The 17832-nt window shown below is 48.2% G+C and overlaps 1 protein-coding gene across 1 annotated transcript in view; it reads right to left on the bottom strand.

Annotated features, from left to right (window-relative positions):
- The window catches only part of IMPACT (impact RWD domain protein), a 42266-nt gene extending 39987 nt beyond the window's left edge, over positions 1–2279 (bottom strand). Inside the window, exons 1-2 of the mRNA XM_006264483.4 lie at positions 2172–2279; positions 273–401 (exon numbers count right to left, since the gene is read on the bottom strand). Coding sequence (XP_006264545.1) covers positions 273–401; positions 2172–2207 — 165 coding nt within the window. The 5' untranslated portion in view covers positions 2208–2279. The remainder of the gene's footprint in view (positions 1–272; positions 402–2171) is intronic.
- Between the last annotated feature and the right edge of the window lie 15553 nt (positions 2280–17832).

Genomic DNA, 17832 nt, shown 5'->3' on the forward strand with positions numbered 1-17832 from the left:
TCAATATAAAAACAGCTAAAAAGAAAAAGGACGGTTTGGGAAAGATTTTTTTGAAGCCAAATTTTTAATAGTGCAAAAGTCATTCCTAAATAGTTAGCATGTAACTTTTAAGGAAGTGATTACCAAAAACAAAATTAAAGGTCCCATTTAAACAACAGCAACACTGAACAACCAAACAAATGCTGGAATCCTGATGGAGTCCCACTAAATGGGACTCCAAGGAGGAAGAGATAGCCGTGTGATTAATTATACAATCCATTAAAACTATGCACCTGCAAACAAAGAGTCCATTTTGGTTGCTCCAAGCAATCGCTGATCTTAATGCAAAATATCCTTTCATCTTCATCAACAACACACCAATCATCACCATATATGGAGGAGAGCGCTTCTATTTCATCAATCTACAAGAAAAATGCATTAAAACTTAAAAAGGCACTTCTCTTAGAAGTTGAGCAGCCTCCCATCACACTCGCCAGAACTGTGATCCTATCTAGAAATAAAGTTTAAGTCATTACACACACAAAAACAATGGACTTGTTTACTTCAGACCTCTCTTCAGTTTCATGCATTATACTTTATAAAAACACACCACCAACAAAACCTTCCACACTTGTCTGGAAATGTCATACCATGGGTGTGCAAGAGTACTATTGTAGCTACAATAGTCCAAAATTATGCAAGGCAAGGATTTTTCACTATGCTATGCCTGATTCCCTGTGATCAGAGACTTGAAGAATGCCTTACATTTGAAAGATTATCTCAACTACATAGTTGGTTCCACCCTAAGACAGAGGTTTTCAACCAGGGGTACTTTTGAAGGCCCCAGTAGGTATGCGGCAGCAGCATGGAAAAGCTGGCGGCACTTCCAGGTTCCGTTGCTACATGCCATGCAGGGGTCCCCTTCCCCCCCACTCGTCAACCAGCCACCAGGGGACTCCCTGCCTCTTGACCAGCTGCCAGGCATACCCCAACCAAAAAAGGTTGAAAACCCATGCCCCAAGAAGTCCTTGCCTCCTTCATATTACAGGTCATACCAACCTACATGAAACCTAAATCAAGTTACCAGCCACTCTTTGAAAGACTGAACCTCATGAGACTTTGCCTGTATAATCCACTACTCTAAATGTCTTGATTCCAGAGAGAAAAGTTTTCTGAAAAATTGAGACAGTGAATGAAGCATTTAGACCTGTGGATCTCAACCTTTTTAGACTCGAGCTACCCCTCAGAAAATGCCGCTCTTAGCTCTCTCACGCTCTTTTTGACTATGGAAAAATAATAGCAAAATCTTTCTGTTGCAAAGACCTCAGAAAGACCGCAATAGGTGAGAATGGTTCTGATACTGTGGATTCCTATTTGAAATCTCTGGGTTTATCTTATTTGAAATCTCTGGGTTTATCATGTGAGCCATGTGTGGGTGTTTGCACAGCTAACTGTGCTAAAGCTGTGCAGCTCTCTTTAAAGGATCTCATGACAGATGGGCTGCAAACAACCTGTCTAAAGAGCAGCGGCTCTGGGACAGACCAGCCGCAGGCGTTTGAGACACGGTTCTTTCATGGCTTTAGCCTTCTAACAACCATCTCACATCAGTATAGCTTCAGGGCTCTTCCCTAGACCCAAGGCACAAAACTACTCTCCCCACCCTGCAGACTCCAGGAGCCCCTTATTGCTTAGCTTCTACTCATTTTGACTGCAGAAAAATACAGCAGTTCCTTCTGCTGTAAACAGCCCTGAAAGTCCACAACAGGTTGACCCCGCCGGCTTCCACATGAAGTATCTGCATTTACTCCATGCATCAGGCACAAGCATCAGCATACCTTTGGGGCTTTCCTATTAAGGGTACTACTAATGGACATCACCCTTACAAGGATCAATGCTCCACCCCCAGTTAAGAAGCAAACAAGGAAATAACGGGGGAGAAAGCAGTGCAAGGACACAGGGTGCAACTCACAGGGAGCAGACAGCACCCTGCCCCCGGCCAGGAGCCTCCATCACTGCGGAGCGACGTCTCCACTAGGGCTGCGCAGACGCAGAGGAGCCCCCCAGCCTCCAGGCCACGCACACTGCCCCTAGCAGCTGAGGGGAGAACCAGCCCCGCACACTGGGGAGGCAGGAAGACGCCCCAACCTCCCCGACGCGGCTGGAAGCCAGCAACGAAGCCCGCCACCCCTCACTTGTTTCTGGGCCGTTTCCGTGTCACGCGCCGCCATTTGGAACCAAGAGCGCGCTAGACTTAAGGCTCCAGCCGCCGCCTAAAGGCTTGGCGCTTTGTGCGCATGCGCATGAAACGGAGCATGCGTATTAGCGGCTGTGACGCTTTTGCCAGAACTTGGGGAGAACGTGGGGCGGGACGATACGAGGGTCCGCGCAAGGTCAAGGACTCGCGCCTTGCACCCAGCTCAGCCCCGCCTGCCTCCGGTTACCGGGGAGCAGCCCCCGAGGGCCGCATCCTGTCTCTGCAAAGCGCCCTCTGGTTGCCCTGGTCCAGGACCAGCATCCAGCTTGCTGTCGCCCAGCATTGGGGAAAGCCAATGGAGGAACAGCTTTGCTATGGGCTTCAGAGGCGCCAAGGTTTCAGGTCAGAGCCCTTCCCGCCCTGGTGTCCCACATGAAGTGAGCCAAGACGGGGCAAGCGGAAGGGGACCAATCTGTGACTCGACCTGACCGCATACTGTCTGAAGGGAAGGGGAAAAAATACTTGGCACAGATTTCCCCAAGAGGGCAGGGCGGCAATGTGCTGCGCGTTGGATTCAACCCTGTGCAAGCTGATGGTTTTTATCAGTCTGAGCTGCTGTGAGGAATAGCTGCTGCCCACTAGGGAAGTAGATGCCAGGCCATTCAGCAATTGGATCTTGATTCAGCAGCAAGGTAAAGCCATGGCCCAGTGCATGAGCAGCTGGCAGTGGGAGGAGGTGAGGGCAGCATGCCCCACCTGGTCCGTTACTCCTCACTGCTGGCAGCACAGCTGGTGCAGGGGTTCTGGCAGCAGCAGCAACAAGTCTCACTGCCCTGCTCCCCTCTCCCACAATGGGTCCTGCCCATGCCAATCCAGTCAGGCTGCAGCCCTGCGCATGCTGTGGGCGCACAGATCGCCCTGTGACCCGCACCCGCCATGTACCCACATGCTTCCCCCACATACCCACACCCTGTGCCACACACTGTGTTAGGGGGCATCGGGTTGGGAGTGAGTGGCATCAGCAGGGCGGGGGTGGGGAGAAGGGGAGGCTGTGGATTGGGAGTGAGGAGCACTAGCAAAGCCAGGGGACTACAGGTCAGGAGTAAGGGGGGCCTTAAGTCCAGAAAGGTTGAGAGCCACTGGCCTAGAGCAGTGGTACCCAAAGTTGTGGCCCCACAGCTTGAGTGGTGTGGGGTCGGTCTGTTACGCCTCAGCTCTGTATTCTTAGCCAACCCTGGCACAGGATGCAGTCTGTCTGACTCACAAAGGACTCAACCCCCCTCCCTCCCCTCCTCTACCTAAACGAAACTGATTCAGATGCAGTGAGAGGTGCACCTAAGACCCTCCAGATAAGGGTGACAAGAGTGAACCAACTGCCCTAGGTCTCATTTACATCCGAGATGGAACCAGATGACCATTCATTTACATGAGAGATGGAGAGCAGAAAGCCTGAAGCAGAGACTGCAGTGAATTCTGGGACCAGAGAAGCAGGGGAGCACTGCATGATGGGGAATCTGTGCTTCAAATGTTAATCAACCCGTGTTCACACACGCCCAGCTCAGCATTTATCAGACCAGTTCTAATCTGGATTTGCTAAGGACTTTTCCCCCCCCAGACACCCACACACAGCTCTAAGCTTAATAGGCATCTCAGGCCGTACATTCCCCGGTCCCAGTATGGGAGGCCTATTTAAACTTGATTGACTAAAACTCGGTTGCCGGGTTAGGGAATGCTGAGGCAAGAGACCGAGTCAGAGGGGGTATGGGCAACATTTGAACAATGGTTAAGGGTTCATCACAGCATCCAGCCTGCTGGAGCCCTAATCCCAGGTGTTGTCATACATTTTCCGAGACGACTGGTGGGAGTCCTCTCCACAAAAGGTTATGAGCACCCCAATAATTGTCTTAAGTCTGTTAAAAGACTATAGTAAAATCTGGAAAAGTCATGCTAAGCTGAGGCTTGTGCACAACAAGTAAAAATCCAAAATCCTGATGCTGCAAGCTATCTATTGTTCCTGAAGAAACCATGAGATATCCCATCAGTATATCTGCCATCCATAGGAATTTCAAGCTGGCTCCCAAGTATTTGGGTTACTCCCTAATCTTAAGTGTTTCCTGATTATCAATCAGTTTCCTGAGAGGGTCCAAACCAGATAACCCCTTGTCAATAGAAAAAACAATGATTTACGCTACTGAGGGTGCTTCGAAGCAGCTGAACTGAGGGTATAAAAATCTGTAAGTGTGTGTGCTGCAAGAAGAAGAAGAAGCAGGAGGAAAGAAGGAAAAGGAAAGAAGAAGAAAACTCCTGTGCTGACACCATCCCCTGTCATTCTTGGGACACTGGAAGAACAGATCGTCTCTCTCTTCAAGGATTGTGCTACGGACTGTGCCTGTCAGCTTTGCAGCCTGAGTACCTTGGACTAGGTGAGATCCCAGTGCTCGCTCGCTCTCTCTCTCCTCTCTGGGCATAAACTTCTGAACTTGAACTGTATCAGTTAAGCTTGAGCTAAGTTTCCCCAAATACTTAGTGAAACCAGGGTAGTATTGTCATTGTTTGTGTTTGTTTTTCTTTTGCATGTCTATTACTACTAGTACTATTATATATTTCATATGCTTAGCAATAAATAACTTTTATAGTCAAACTGGTAGTAATTGGGTATATTTTTCCTTCTCTGCTTCTCTTTCCTTCTGTGCTCTGCAGCAACGCTTCTTTTACCTAAGCTAAAGATCCCTGTGAAGCCCAAAAATATTGTGGGGTCTGCTCATCAAGAGGCCAAAGATTGGGACGTGCTGAGTTTGAAACACATAAGGGGATCAGCTTGTACAGGCTGATTGACCCAGTTTGACTCAGACATGCCCTTATGAACTGAATGCTGGCCCATGAGGGTGTCAGCTGGACACCCAGCTGGATTCAGAGGGATTCTGTTCACCTGTGTGCTTGTGTCTGCCTGTATTTTATTGTTGCTCTTATGAACTGATTCTTGGCATACGAGGGTGTCAGCCTGTCCATGCTGATCAGCCCGGCCAGGTCAGGCTTGTCACATTAGTTTGTGTGTATGACTGATTTGGTGACTGGAGGAACCCAGTCCCATTGAGATTGAGTCCTGCAAGATAGCTCCACTGGGGGTGGAAGAAGGGAGAAATACAGCTCCGTATAGTAACACAAGCAGCACATTGACAGAATCACCAAGACCCTAGAAACTATCCCTAATAAATGAGCACACCCCAAAGTAATGGGCAAATTTGGTAACAGGTCTGTGAGCGTGAAACTGTGACCACCTGGCTCTCTTTGCTGGACCAACACCATGTGCCAGCCCAACTGTTAGCACCACTGTCCACCAGATAATGCTAAGGGATCATTAAAACACAATTAACCCTTAAGTGGAATGTGAAATATGAACACAGACAATTCAACATCCTAAAATCAAAGTCTAACTTTATTAGTACAACAAATGTTATCTTAGCAGTTTCTATACACAGAGAGAGAAAAACCGTACGATGATCTCACCCAATCCCAGATGTTACTTTGCTCAACAGAAAAGATGGCCAATCAGTTCCTGAAATCAAGGTGTGCGTTGTTGGCTGGGATGGTCCAGATAGGTATTGAAAGTTGGATTTATGAAGACGCACACTTAACCTTTCTTGCTGTCCCCTTTTTATGCTTTTTTTCAACTTCACTCCTCTGATGACTCTTTGCTTTCGGACTCTTTGCTTTTTTGGTCTCTCTGCAGTCAGCGTGCTGTCCATATTTTATTCTGTCAGCACATTCCTTTGTTCAACAGACCCACCACAAGCGTACATCTTAATTTGGTCTTTTTCCGGTGTCTTGCTTTGGGTATTGTCCATTAGTCTCCCTTATTACCTTACATTAACATATCCAATCATTTCATCCCTCTGATTCACCTGGTTAGTGCCAAATTCAGTTAGTCTGATCTGGTAACAAGGTGTGGCAGGGCACTGTTGGTGCCTGCCACTTTAGGGACAGTCAGGCAGCTGCCTGGTTGCAGCAGCTGTTTTGAGATCCTACTACATAAAGGCTGTAGTTTGCTGCTGCCAGCCCAGGCAGAAACATCGCCTAGCTGAGCTGCAGTAGAGACAACCGGGAGGTAAAGGCAAGAGCTTATGGGGATGGCTAGGAGGCTCTTGGTCCTGGACATGACCTAAAACTGCACCCTGCTGGGTGTGGGTGGCCTGGTGGGGCTCCCAGTGGCATGGGAGCCCCCAGGAAATACGAGGCCAGTTACCACCCTGGTGAAAGGCGGGCCGGGGCACCTTAATAACCCCAGCTCCCACATCCCTAGTGGGCGAGATTTAGCAAGGGGGTCCCAGGCTTACCATGGAACACTGAGGCAAGGCCCAGGTTGGTGGAGGGACCTGTGGTGGTGGTGCCCAGACTCTGCGGTGAAGGTCTGAGGCTGTATATAGGAGCCAGCATGAAGTTCCAAGGGGGTGGAGACCTGAGTCTTGGGGAGCTATTAAGGAAGCTTGCGGGGCCAGGGATAAGGGGATTGCCCAGGGAGGGCTTGGGGACAGGAGTTGGAACCCCAAGAGTGTGGAAGGGGCTGGAGCCCAGTGTGTGTTTTGTGTGTGTACCGAATAAACCCAGTGTGAGGGTGCTGGGACCAGGAGCTCTGCTGAGGAGTGAGAGTCCCAGTGAGACTCAGGAGCTCAGGTCCCAGTGCTAGCTGGCTGGAGAGAATACCTATGAGGCTTGGGCTATGGGGGTAGGGGAGGAACAGAGCTGGAGATAGCACCCCCTGGCATCGGGGTGGGAAAACGGGCAGCCTCCCACCTATTTAATGCCATAATTATGCATCAACAAGGCATGACAGATGAGAGGCGGGCAGTTAGCCCAGAAACGGATGGGCGGGCCAACATCTGACCGGCCCTGGAAAAGGCCCACTTGTTACACAGCCAGATCCAGTTACACAAAGCCATTACTATGTTATGTTAGGAGAACTTCCCACAGTGATAGAAAAGAAAAGATGCAATATATATATGAGCACTAGGGGTGTGCGAAGTAACAAACAGTGCAAACTGTTCTGCCGGGTGAAAGCCTTCCCTGGCACAGCACAAAAAGAGAGTCTATTTGTTCATCACATCTCAATGTAACATTAAAGAAAAAAGTATTCCTGTTGGAGCATACAGCATACTCCCATTCTTGCCTTTGAACCCACCCACTGCGACCTCAGTTGTTGTAAATCCATCAACATCATTTTGGCCTGCAGGTGTGTTCTTTAATATTTGGAAGCTTGCCCTCTCCCAGCAGATTAAGTGCATGTTTCCCAACATCATTCCCAGCCCGAAAGCTCCATCAGTAGAAATCTGGGACCAGAAAGAGAACATTATAGCTGTTCAGCCACACCCCTGAAAATGTCCCTCTTTCCAGTGTCCATTTAAAAGTGCTAAGTTTGTATAGGATATCTCTTTCATCTTAGAGTAACCACCGGTTTTATATCGTGCATATTTTTCAAATGTGTTCGCCGAGAGAAGTGAAGACTGTTTTGTTCTTTCACTCCTTAGTTCTACAATAGCAGTATGCAGACAAGGTTCTTTTGGTAAATGTGATATCTGTTATTAGACCAACTAAATAGTTAGAAAAATTGTTCTTTGCTAGCTTTCAGGCACAAACACCCATCTTCAGGCATAGGGAAAGTCTGTTGGTGTTTGTGTGCTTTCCTGGGTAGGATAGAAGCCAAAATGCAGGTCTGTCAAAATGCAAATGCCTGGCAGTAAAGTGTGAAAAGGTAGTTGGTGATGGGGAAAAGGGGAGAAGATGATAAAATGTAGCTGGTAAAATGCAGACAGGTTACCTGGGGTTATCAGATGGCAGGCAGGTATAATGTGCCGTAAATCAAATGTCTATATTTAGTCCTTGATTTTTTGTATTCAGTAGATTTATGAAGTGAAATTCATAAGCTCATCTATGAAAGGTGTTCTGTAAATTCCATTTGAGGATTAGAACTAATGGTGTACGATTCATGGGGATTTTCTTTTTGTACTGCAATACGAATTGCACAACATTAGTTATGACATACCATCCTTCCCTGGAACCTATACAGAAAATCCTCAAACAATTACAACCCAAACTAGAAGAAAACCCCACTCTTAAAGAGATCTTCACAGAACCACCCATCCTAGCCTTCAAACAAGCATCAAACCTCACCAACCTCATCATCAGAAGCAAGCTTCCTATGGCCCAAAGCATGCCAAATGGATCCAAACCATGCCGGGACAAAAAATGTCAAACCTGCCAACACTTCTCCACCACTTCCACAATAGCAACACCCCACAACAAAACCATATCATTTCTGGATCTTACACCTGCACCTCCAGAAATGTAATATATCTCACCCAGTGCACTAAATGCCCTAATGGAAAATATGTAGGAAAAATCAAACAATAACTGCGTGCCAAAATGAACACACACCAAAAATCTATCAAAAAAAAAAATACCCACTTATCTGCAGATGCACACTTCTCACAAGATAACCACTCTCTGTCCAGTCTCTCAGTTCTAATCCTCAAAGGGAATTTACAAAACACTTTCGTAGATGAGCCTACGAACTTCACTTCATAAATCTATGGATACACAAGATCATGGACTAAATATAGACATTAGATTTATGGTGTCTTATAACCTGCCTGCCATCTGATAACCCCAGGTAACCTGTCTGCATTTTACCTACTAGATTTATCATCTTCTCCCCCTTTCCCTATCCCCAACTACCTTTTCACACCTATTGTTTCCCATTTCATTTGAACCTTACTGCCAGGCATTTGCATTTTCACAGACCTGCATTTTGCATTTTGGCTACTATTCTACCAAAGAGAGCACACAAACACCAACAGACTCCCCCTGTGCCTGAAGAATGGTGTCTGTTCCTGAAACCTTGCAGAGAACAATTTTTCCAACTATTTTCCAACTATAAAATGTATCAACAGTATACAGTAAAAGTTCTGTTATCTGGCATCTTACAAGCCGGCATGCTCCACTAACCAGCATGCCAGCTTGTAAGATAAAGTGAAACCAAAAGTGCCCACCATGGCATTTCTGGTTTCTCTGAGCCCCCATTGCTCGGGGCAAAGCAGCCTGTGCTGCTGAGCCCCCACGGCCCGGGGGCATAACAGGCTGTGTGGGGCTGTGCGGGACCTGGCTCCCTGTCTCGCAGGGCCCCACGGGAATGGCAGTGATGCCACGGAAGGGGCGGAGGGATGCCCCAGACATGGCATGAGAAGCAGCAGCCAAGGCTGCTCAATTAACCGGCATATTTTGTTATCCGGCATCCCCAGTTCCCGGGGAATGCCGGATATAGAGATTTTACTGTATACAAGGTCCACTAGTTTGTGTACACTGTACTTAATCTGAGAAACTATGGTGAAAAGTTTTAAAGATAGGTTGAGGTTAATGAGAGCCAGTTATATAGCGGATTCTCCACCATAGCAGCATATCCATTCATATACAGAAATCACCCTTTCATTCCAACAAATATCTCCTATTTTGATAGCTCACAAAAATAACTATTTATAAACCTTTCTGAGAACAAATAAGCTTCTAAACTAAAGAACTTAATACTCCTTGCTCTACTCTTAGCCAATGTGTAGGAAACTCTTAGAAAAAGTATTAGTGAAAATATTTTTCAGTTATAGATGCTGATAAAAGGCATATTACATTCCTTCATTTAAAAAAACAAACAAACTTACCCACTGCAAAGTCAGAAACAGCAAGATTTAGAAAGAAATAATTACTCCGATGTCTCAGATTTTTGTCCACAACAAAAGACAGGATGACCAAGGCATTTCCAAGAACTGTAATAAAGACTAAAAAAACCATGAGAACAGCCAACAATATGAAAATAGGCAATGGGAAGCAGGGTCCCCCGCTTCTGGGGACTAGAACTAGGCTTTTGTTACATGTTGAAGGCATAGGTAGATCCTCAGTACTGGTGTTATACATATTGTACATCCTGTTCAGTTCACTTCATGAAGAAACAAATCCAGTAAGTGTATCCTATCAGATAATGTAAATAAAATATATTTCATAGATTTCATAGACTGGAAGGGACCTCGGAAGATCATCAAGTCCAGCCCCCCGCCCAAAGGGCAGGACGTCAGCTGGGGTCATAGGATCCCAGCAAGATAAGCATCCAGTTTCATCTTGAAGGTGTTCAATGAAGGCGCTTGAACGACCTCTGGTGGCAGGCTGTTCCAGACCTTGGGGGCTCGGACAGTAAAGAAATTCTTCCTTATGTCCAGCCTGAAACGATCTTGTAGTAGTTTGTGACCATTCGTCCTCGTCATCCCTTGGGGCGCTCTGGTGAACAAACGTTCCCCTAGATACTGGTGGTCACCCCTGATAAACTTGTAGGTGGCCATCAGATCACCCCTGAGCCTGCGCTTTTCCAGGCTAAAGAGCCCCAGGGCTCTCAGCCTGTCATCGTAGGGTCTGCTTCCCTGACCTCTGATCATGCGCGTGGCTCTTCTCTGGACTCTCTCAAGCTTCTCCACATCCTTTTTGAAATGTGGAGCCCAAAACTGGACGCAGTACTCCAGCTGCGGCCTCACTAAGGCCGAGTACAGGGGGAGAATGAAGTCCCGGGATTTGCTTGAGAAGCATCTATGGATACAAGCCAGCGTTTTGGTTGCTTTACTAGCCACAGCATCGCACTGCAGGCTCATGTTCATCTTGTGGTCAATGATGACCCCCAAGTCTCTTTCTTCCATAGTGCTAACCAACATAGCACTGCCGAGCCTATAAGGATGCTGCGGGTTTTTTTCCCAAGGTGGAGAACCTTGCATTTATCGGCGTTGAACACCATCAGATTCTCATCCGCCCACTTGCTGAGCCTGTCCAGGTCAGCCTGGATCATCCGCCTGTCTTCTGGTGTGGATGCTTTGCCCCAAAGTTTGGTGTCATCGGCGAACTTGGCCAGTCCGCTTCTGACTCCAGTGTCCACATCATTAATGAAGATGTTGAACAGTATGGGTCCAAGGACAGAGCCCTGGGGGACCCCACTGGTCACAGGACACCACAATGAGTGACTTCCACCAATTACTACCCTCTGGGTCCGACCCCGGAGCCAATTTTCCAGCCAGTGGATCGTGGGGGACCCAAGGCGACAATTGGCCAGTTTCTCCAAGAGACGATCATGGGACACCAGATCGAAGGCTTTTTTGAAGTCAAGATATATGACATCAATCTAATCTCCCTTGTCCAGGTGATAGGTCACCTGATCGTAGAAGGAAATGAGATTGGTCAAGCAAGACCTACCCGCAACAAACCCGTGCTGGCTATCCCTTAAGATGTTGGCGTCGGCCAGTCCATTAAGGATGGCCTCCTTAATAAACTTTTCGAAGATCTTCCCCGGGATAGAAGTCAGGCTGATGGGCCTATAGTTAGCCGGATCCACTTTCCTCCCTTTCTTGAAGATAGGCACCACGTTGGCCTTCTTCCAGTCTTCGGGCACTACACCAGAGCGCCAAGAGTTTTCAAAGATCCGCGCTAGAGGCTGGGCTATGATGCTCGCCAGCTCCTTGAGTACCCTGGGGTGAAGATTGTCAGGGCCGGCTGACTGGAAGGTATCCAGCTTCTCAAGATGTTCCTTCACAAAGTCAGCATTAATGGAGGGCAGGGGATCACCCTCACCCGGACTTCCCGGCCCTGTAGCGGGCATGGGCGTCCCATGGGGCTGATGAAAGACCGACGCAAAGTACCTATTTAATAGGTTGGCTTTTTCCTGGGCGTCAGTTGTCAGTTGCCCCATCTGGTTCAGCAGGGGTCCAACGTTGCCCCTGCTTTTCCTCCGGCTCCCCACATATCTGAAAAAGGACTTTTTATTGTCCTTGATGCTCAAAGCTAGCTGGAGTTCAGTTGCAGCCTTGGCTTTCTTGGTCTGCTCCCTACAGGACCGGACCAGTGCAGAATAATCCTCCTTGGAGGTGACTCCCATCCTCCATCCTTTGTAGGCCTTTCTTTTTAGCCTCAGGAGGTCTGCTAGGTCCCTGGAGAGCCAGGGGGGCTGCTGTGCCCTCTTGCTGCCTTTCCTTCGAGATGGAATAGACTTAGTTTGTGCATGGAGGATCGCTCCCTTGAGGAGCAACCACTCTTCTTGAACTCCCCTCTCCCTGTGGTCACAGTCCCTTAGGGCCTCACTGACAAGCCTCCTGAGCTTGTCAAAGTCGGCTTTCCTGAAGTCAAGGACTTGCGTGTTGCTGACTGACTTGCCAGCTTTTCGGCGGATGGTGAAGGTGATCAGCTCGTGGTCGCTGTCACCCAGCTTCCCATCGATCACTAGGTCGCCGACTAGGTCCTCCCCAGTAGCCAGCACCAGGTCGAGCAGCGCTTTGCCTCTCGTTGGCCCATAGACTTCTTGAGTCAGGTAGAGGTCATCCACGCACGAGAGGAAGCTCTGCGACCGCTCAGATTTTGCTGAGCGATCCTCCCACGAGATGTCTGGGTAATTGAAGTCACCCATGACAACCATGGTCCTGGAGCAAGCTGCCTCAGCCAGTTCCTGGGCAAACTCCTGGTCTAGCTCAGGACTTTGGAAATGGTGTTGAGAAATATGTACAGTCCCCTGGGAAGAAGGAAAAGCTTCTTAGAGTTCAAGTTTGAACCCGCTGACCAGAAAAAGAAATGGTGTTGATGGACTTTAGGGACCAGTGGCCAAAATGGGAGGTTTCAAAGAGAAGTATTTTAGGTGTAAGCTAAGTGCTCAAACAGGAATATGCTGCTTGTAAGTGAATGAGGGATGCCGGATAACAAAATATGCCAGTTAATTGAGTGGCCCTAGCTGCCGCTTCTCCTGCTACATCTGGGGTGTCCCTCCGCCCCTCCCGCGGCATCGCTGCCCCTCCCATGGCATTGCCACCCCTCCCACAGGCCCTGCAGGCCCCGCGGGACAGGGAGGTGGGCTGCACACAGTCCCATGCAACCTGTTATGCCCCCGGGCCATGGGGGCTCATCAGTGCAGGCTGCCATGGTGGGCACTTCTGGTTTCACTTTTCCTTACAAACCAGCATGCCGGTTAGTGGAGCATGGCGGCTTGTAAGGTGCCGGTTAGCAGAGAGTTTACTGTAAATGTTTCTTTGCAATTAACTCATGTTTATGTGTAGGAAGAGATATTCTCCATATGGGCTTTAATAGGTGTTTCCTCCTAATTTATTCTTGTTATGCCTCAGTGATTCCCTTTATCTTCCAAGGATGATTCCACAAAAACCTTGTGTTTTTCCTGGTTGTTAATCAATTTCTCGATATGTTCCAACTTAGTATAATTTGATAACCTCTTGTTACTGAGGAAGGTAATTTAATCAACTTTGGAACTTTCTGATAACCAACAATGAATAGTTTGATTAACAGGATTTTCCTATTAATTACTGCTTGGGATTCTCTCTTGTTTTACACAACTACAAAAATGCTTTGAAGATGCTGACTTAAGGGTATAAAAGAGGAATGAAACAGCTAACAGGGCACACTTCAAGAATGAGAAATTATTCTGACAAGACAAGCTGCTGTGCCCAGCTGATGTTCTAGTGAACAGATCCACACCTGGAGAAGCTGACAAGACTGAGACCACCTCTTTTGCCTGTTTTGGTGAGATATGATCACTTTTACAGCTAAACATGAGGGCTGTGCAAAATTTTGATGGCTGTTTCATTTCGAAGCTGTTTCGAGCTCAAAACAGCAAAATCAAAATGAAACAAATGGCTTCAATATAACTTCAAAACAAAACGAGGGCACTTGAAATATTTTGATAAATTCAAAATGTTCCGAGTTTCGAAGCCAGGCTTGATTACAGCTAAACAGAAAGTAAGGAGAGGGAGGAAGGACTGCTCTGATATTGATATCTACCTCCCGGTTTAATTCCCCAGCTCTCTGATCATTTCCCCAGCTCTTCCTGGGGGGTGTGGGCCCCTGTTCTACGTGCAGGGCTTCAGCAGGCTGCCACTGCAGGCTGGGGCCAGCAGCAGCTGCTTGGCACAGCCTGTGCTGAGCACTGGGAAGACTGTGGTGCTGTTGCTGGCCCCAGCCTGCAGAGGCAGCCTACTGAAACCTGACGCACAGATCCAGGGGCCCATGCCCCCTAGAAAGAGCTGGGGGATTGAACCAGGGGCTGGGGATTTAAAACGGGAGCTCTGGCTGACAGGTGGATCTGCCCCAGCTACCAGACAATGTGGTGCCCTGCCGAGCTATGCTGCACCCACGTGATGGTGCAGCTGCCACATAGGTGCCAGGCAGGGGGGGTGATCTCCACTGCCCCACGCTGCACAGTGGGGCTCTGCCATGAGAGCCCAGAGGCCCCAATCGCTGCTGCAAGAGCCAGTGACTGCGGGGCTTTTTTTTGTTTGTTTTTTAAAGCTCCACACTCACCAGATGTGGAGCATGTGGATGACAGCAAGCTGCTGCTGCTGGCTGGGGTCAGCAGCAGCACCCAAGTCTGCCTAGTGCAGCCTGCACCAAGTGCTGGGAAGAACCCAGTGCTGATGCTGGCCCCAGCCGGCAGCGGCAGCCTCCTGTCATCTGGCATGCAGATCCGGGATCCCATGCCCCTTGGGAGGGCTGCAGGGCTGTGCCAGACTCCTCCCAGGGGGCTTGGGCCCCTGGATCTGCATGTGGGATGACAGCAGGCTGCTGGCAAGTGATACTAATCTTGCTTTGAACAGTTTGAGGTGTAGTTTCACAAAAAACCCTGTACCTATCTCCTTGAAACCTGAAAGGCTTCATACCCTTAGAAGGGGCTACCATCCCTACAATTGTCATCTGAATCAAGCAAGAAATTACAAAGTGTATGCATTTTCTTGATTCCCCATTATAGCCTATGGTCAAAACACATCAAAACAGTGAAATAGTTTCAACAAAATGAAACAGAACAGTGCTTCAAAACAGCAAAATGAAACACTGTCCCTTCAAAACAGCAAAATGGAAGTCAAAAGGAAATGGTGCTGTTTTGCAGAGCCCTACTAAATATACTGGACTTTGCTTTGCTTTAGGCTCATTTAACAGTGAATGCTTGTAGTAAATAAAGCCTTTTTGTCATTCATCAAACAAGTTGTTATGTCAATCCTTTATACATTAGTCCTGAATCCCATTTCATGACTTATCACCATCCTTCTCCAGCAGAAATCAAAAGACCACAAAGAGAAGCCCAAAGACATAGATCCTCCCCCTCTATGCGACATTGGTCAGGCTGCAGTTGGAGTACTGCGTCCAGTTCTGGGCACCGCACTTCAGGAGGGATGTGGACAGCATTGAGAGGGTCCAGAGAAGGGCCACTCACATGGTCAGGGGCAGCAGGGCAGGCCCTACGAGGAGAAACTACAGGACCTGAACCTGTTCAGCCTCCACAAGAGAAGGCTGAGAGGGGATCTGGTGGCTGTCTATAAACTTACCAGGGGGGACCAGCGGGGAACAGGAGAGTCACTGTTCCCTTGAACACTACCAGGAGTAACTAGGAATAATGGCCACAAGTTGACTGAGAGTAGGATCAGGCTAGACATCAGGAAGCACTACTTCACAATCAGGGCAGCTAGGATCTGGAACCAACTTCCAAGGGAGGTGGTGCTTGCTCCTACCCTGCAGGTCTTCAAAAGGAGGCTAGATAATCACCTAGCCGGGGTCGCTTGACCCCAGCATTCTTTCCTGCCCATGGCAGGGGGTCGGACTTAATGATCTGCTCAGGTTCCTTCCAATCCTACCTACTATGGAACTAGTAATGGAGCATAGCAGCTTATCCTCAGCACTAAACATACCTTTCCTCCCAAATAGTGCCTGCTATAGAAGTACAAAGAATATATGAGATGAATATAAAATATAAATAAATCCAGTGGTCCTAGGTATGACTGTAAGCTGTATCTGACTGGAGGGTCTGCTGGCAATGTGGTGGGGCTACTCATCACGGAGTAGCTCAAATAAAACACCACAGTATTGCAACCTCAGAAGTAAAGCAAATATAAGCACCTCAAAATCCTAGCCCCCACTGCCTTGTGAGAGCTCCTTAGTTGGAGAAAGGCTAAGGGACATCACCCTGGCAGAAACACGCCCTCAAATGAGGCCTTAGGCAGTCACCAGCAGTTCTTATCTATGGCTGTCTGGCAGAAGTTACAACCATCAAGGCAGTGAATGTCTGGACTCAGTCTGGCCTTTGGATTCTGTCTCGATGGTCTAAAAGAGGGATGGCAGGTCTTGGGCAGCCTCCACTCCTCCATACTCTTGCCTGCGCAAATGCATCAAAGGTATTCGGTGATGGTTGCAGGACTCTGTACATGTGGATTCATCAGGTACTTGATTAGACCTGTTAGGCATACACCATGATCCAGAAGATTGATGGTTACCTACTGGAAATAATCCCAAAGAGAGATGTTTTATTCTGTGCCTATTCGTTACATGTCTTTCATAAAAAAAATAAAGACTAATTCCTTCATTCATTCTCATTTCCATTCTATGATAGCACTATGACAGTGTGCATTACTAGAGCTCACTAAAGAGGTTCAGCTTGGTTTTGTAGGCACCTAAGAAGGAGTTATACATAATTTGGGCATCTAAACTCCAAGAACAAACCACATGGGCCCAGCTTCAGCAGCCACCGTTTCCCTTAGGCACCTACATTTTAGAATGCCACAATCCCCAGACATCAACATGTGGGCTTTTGCACATGCTCAGAAACAATCCAGTTTGAGCACTATACCACCTAGCCCCACCTGTCTATTTGCATCTTCCAGAGATTGTGGGCCTCAAGGCCCACCTACTTAACTAATAGCTCCCACTGTGTGGGGCCAAAGGTTGAAAGATACAACTAATTTTTTTTTTTTTTTTTGTGGGACAACTAAGGAAGAAAAGGGTAGGAGTGATGTGGGGGTCAAAAGTTCAAAATGTGAAAAGAGGGGAACACAGAGAGTCCCCCAGGTTGCACCCACTGGTCCTCAAAGGCATCCAAGGAGCCTGTGGATGCTGCCTACTGGGCTGTGCCCAGAAACGTGCATGGACAAGTGAGAGGAAAGCAGCCCTGCAGCCTCCAGGCACCTTCCCAATCAGAACCTCCTTCCCGGTCAAGTATAGGGCCCACTTGGCCAGGGCCAGGAGGAGGTTAACCAGGAGGTCCCGGGACTTGGTGGGGCCACAGATGGGGTGACCAAAAACAAAAAGGTGGGGGGTGAAATTCAACCAGAACCTCAGGAGGAGGTTCTGGAGGTGGAGGTGCTGCAGGATGGCGCACTCGAGGCCTAACCCCACCTGAGGTCCATGCTTCCTTCCCTTAGGAGAGGATTAGGGTGTTGGGATATGCAGGGGCCTTCCTGGGGCCAAGCAACTATTGCAACAGTGACGTGGAGGATGAATTATATAGCAAGGACAGCCCCAAAAATAAATGTCAGAGGCTAGGGACAAATATTCAAAAAGCCAGAGCCTGAATTGATTCAACCTTTGCAGGTTAGTCTAACCTGGCTAGGCTGAACTGGTTGGAAACTGGACAGACATTCTCTCTGGACTGAGGAAATGCAGGCACATGCCTGAAGCAGCTCAGGCTAGAAGCTGGGGGGGTGCTAGAGCAGCTCTCCCTTCCCTTGCACAGAGTTGAGTTGAGGGGGATATGGCCAGGTCCTGGCAGGACATTCTCATTAGGGAAGTCTGCCTGCACCATTCCAGGCTTTTCCCCACTGGCTGCT

Source organism: Alligator mississippiensis, chromosome 3 (genome assembly GCF_030867095.1).
Source record: "Alligator mississippiensis isolate rAllMis1 chromosome 3, rAllMis1, whole genome shotgun sequence".
NCBI lineage: Eukaryota > Metazoa > Chordata > Crocodylia > Alligatoridae > Alligator > Alligator mississippiensis.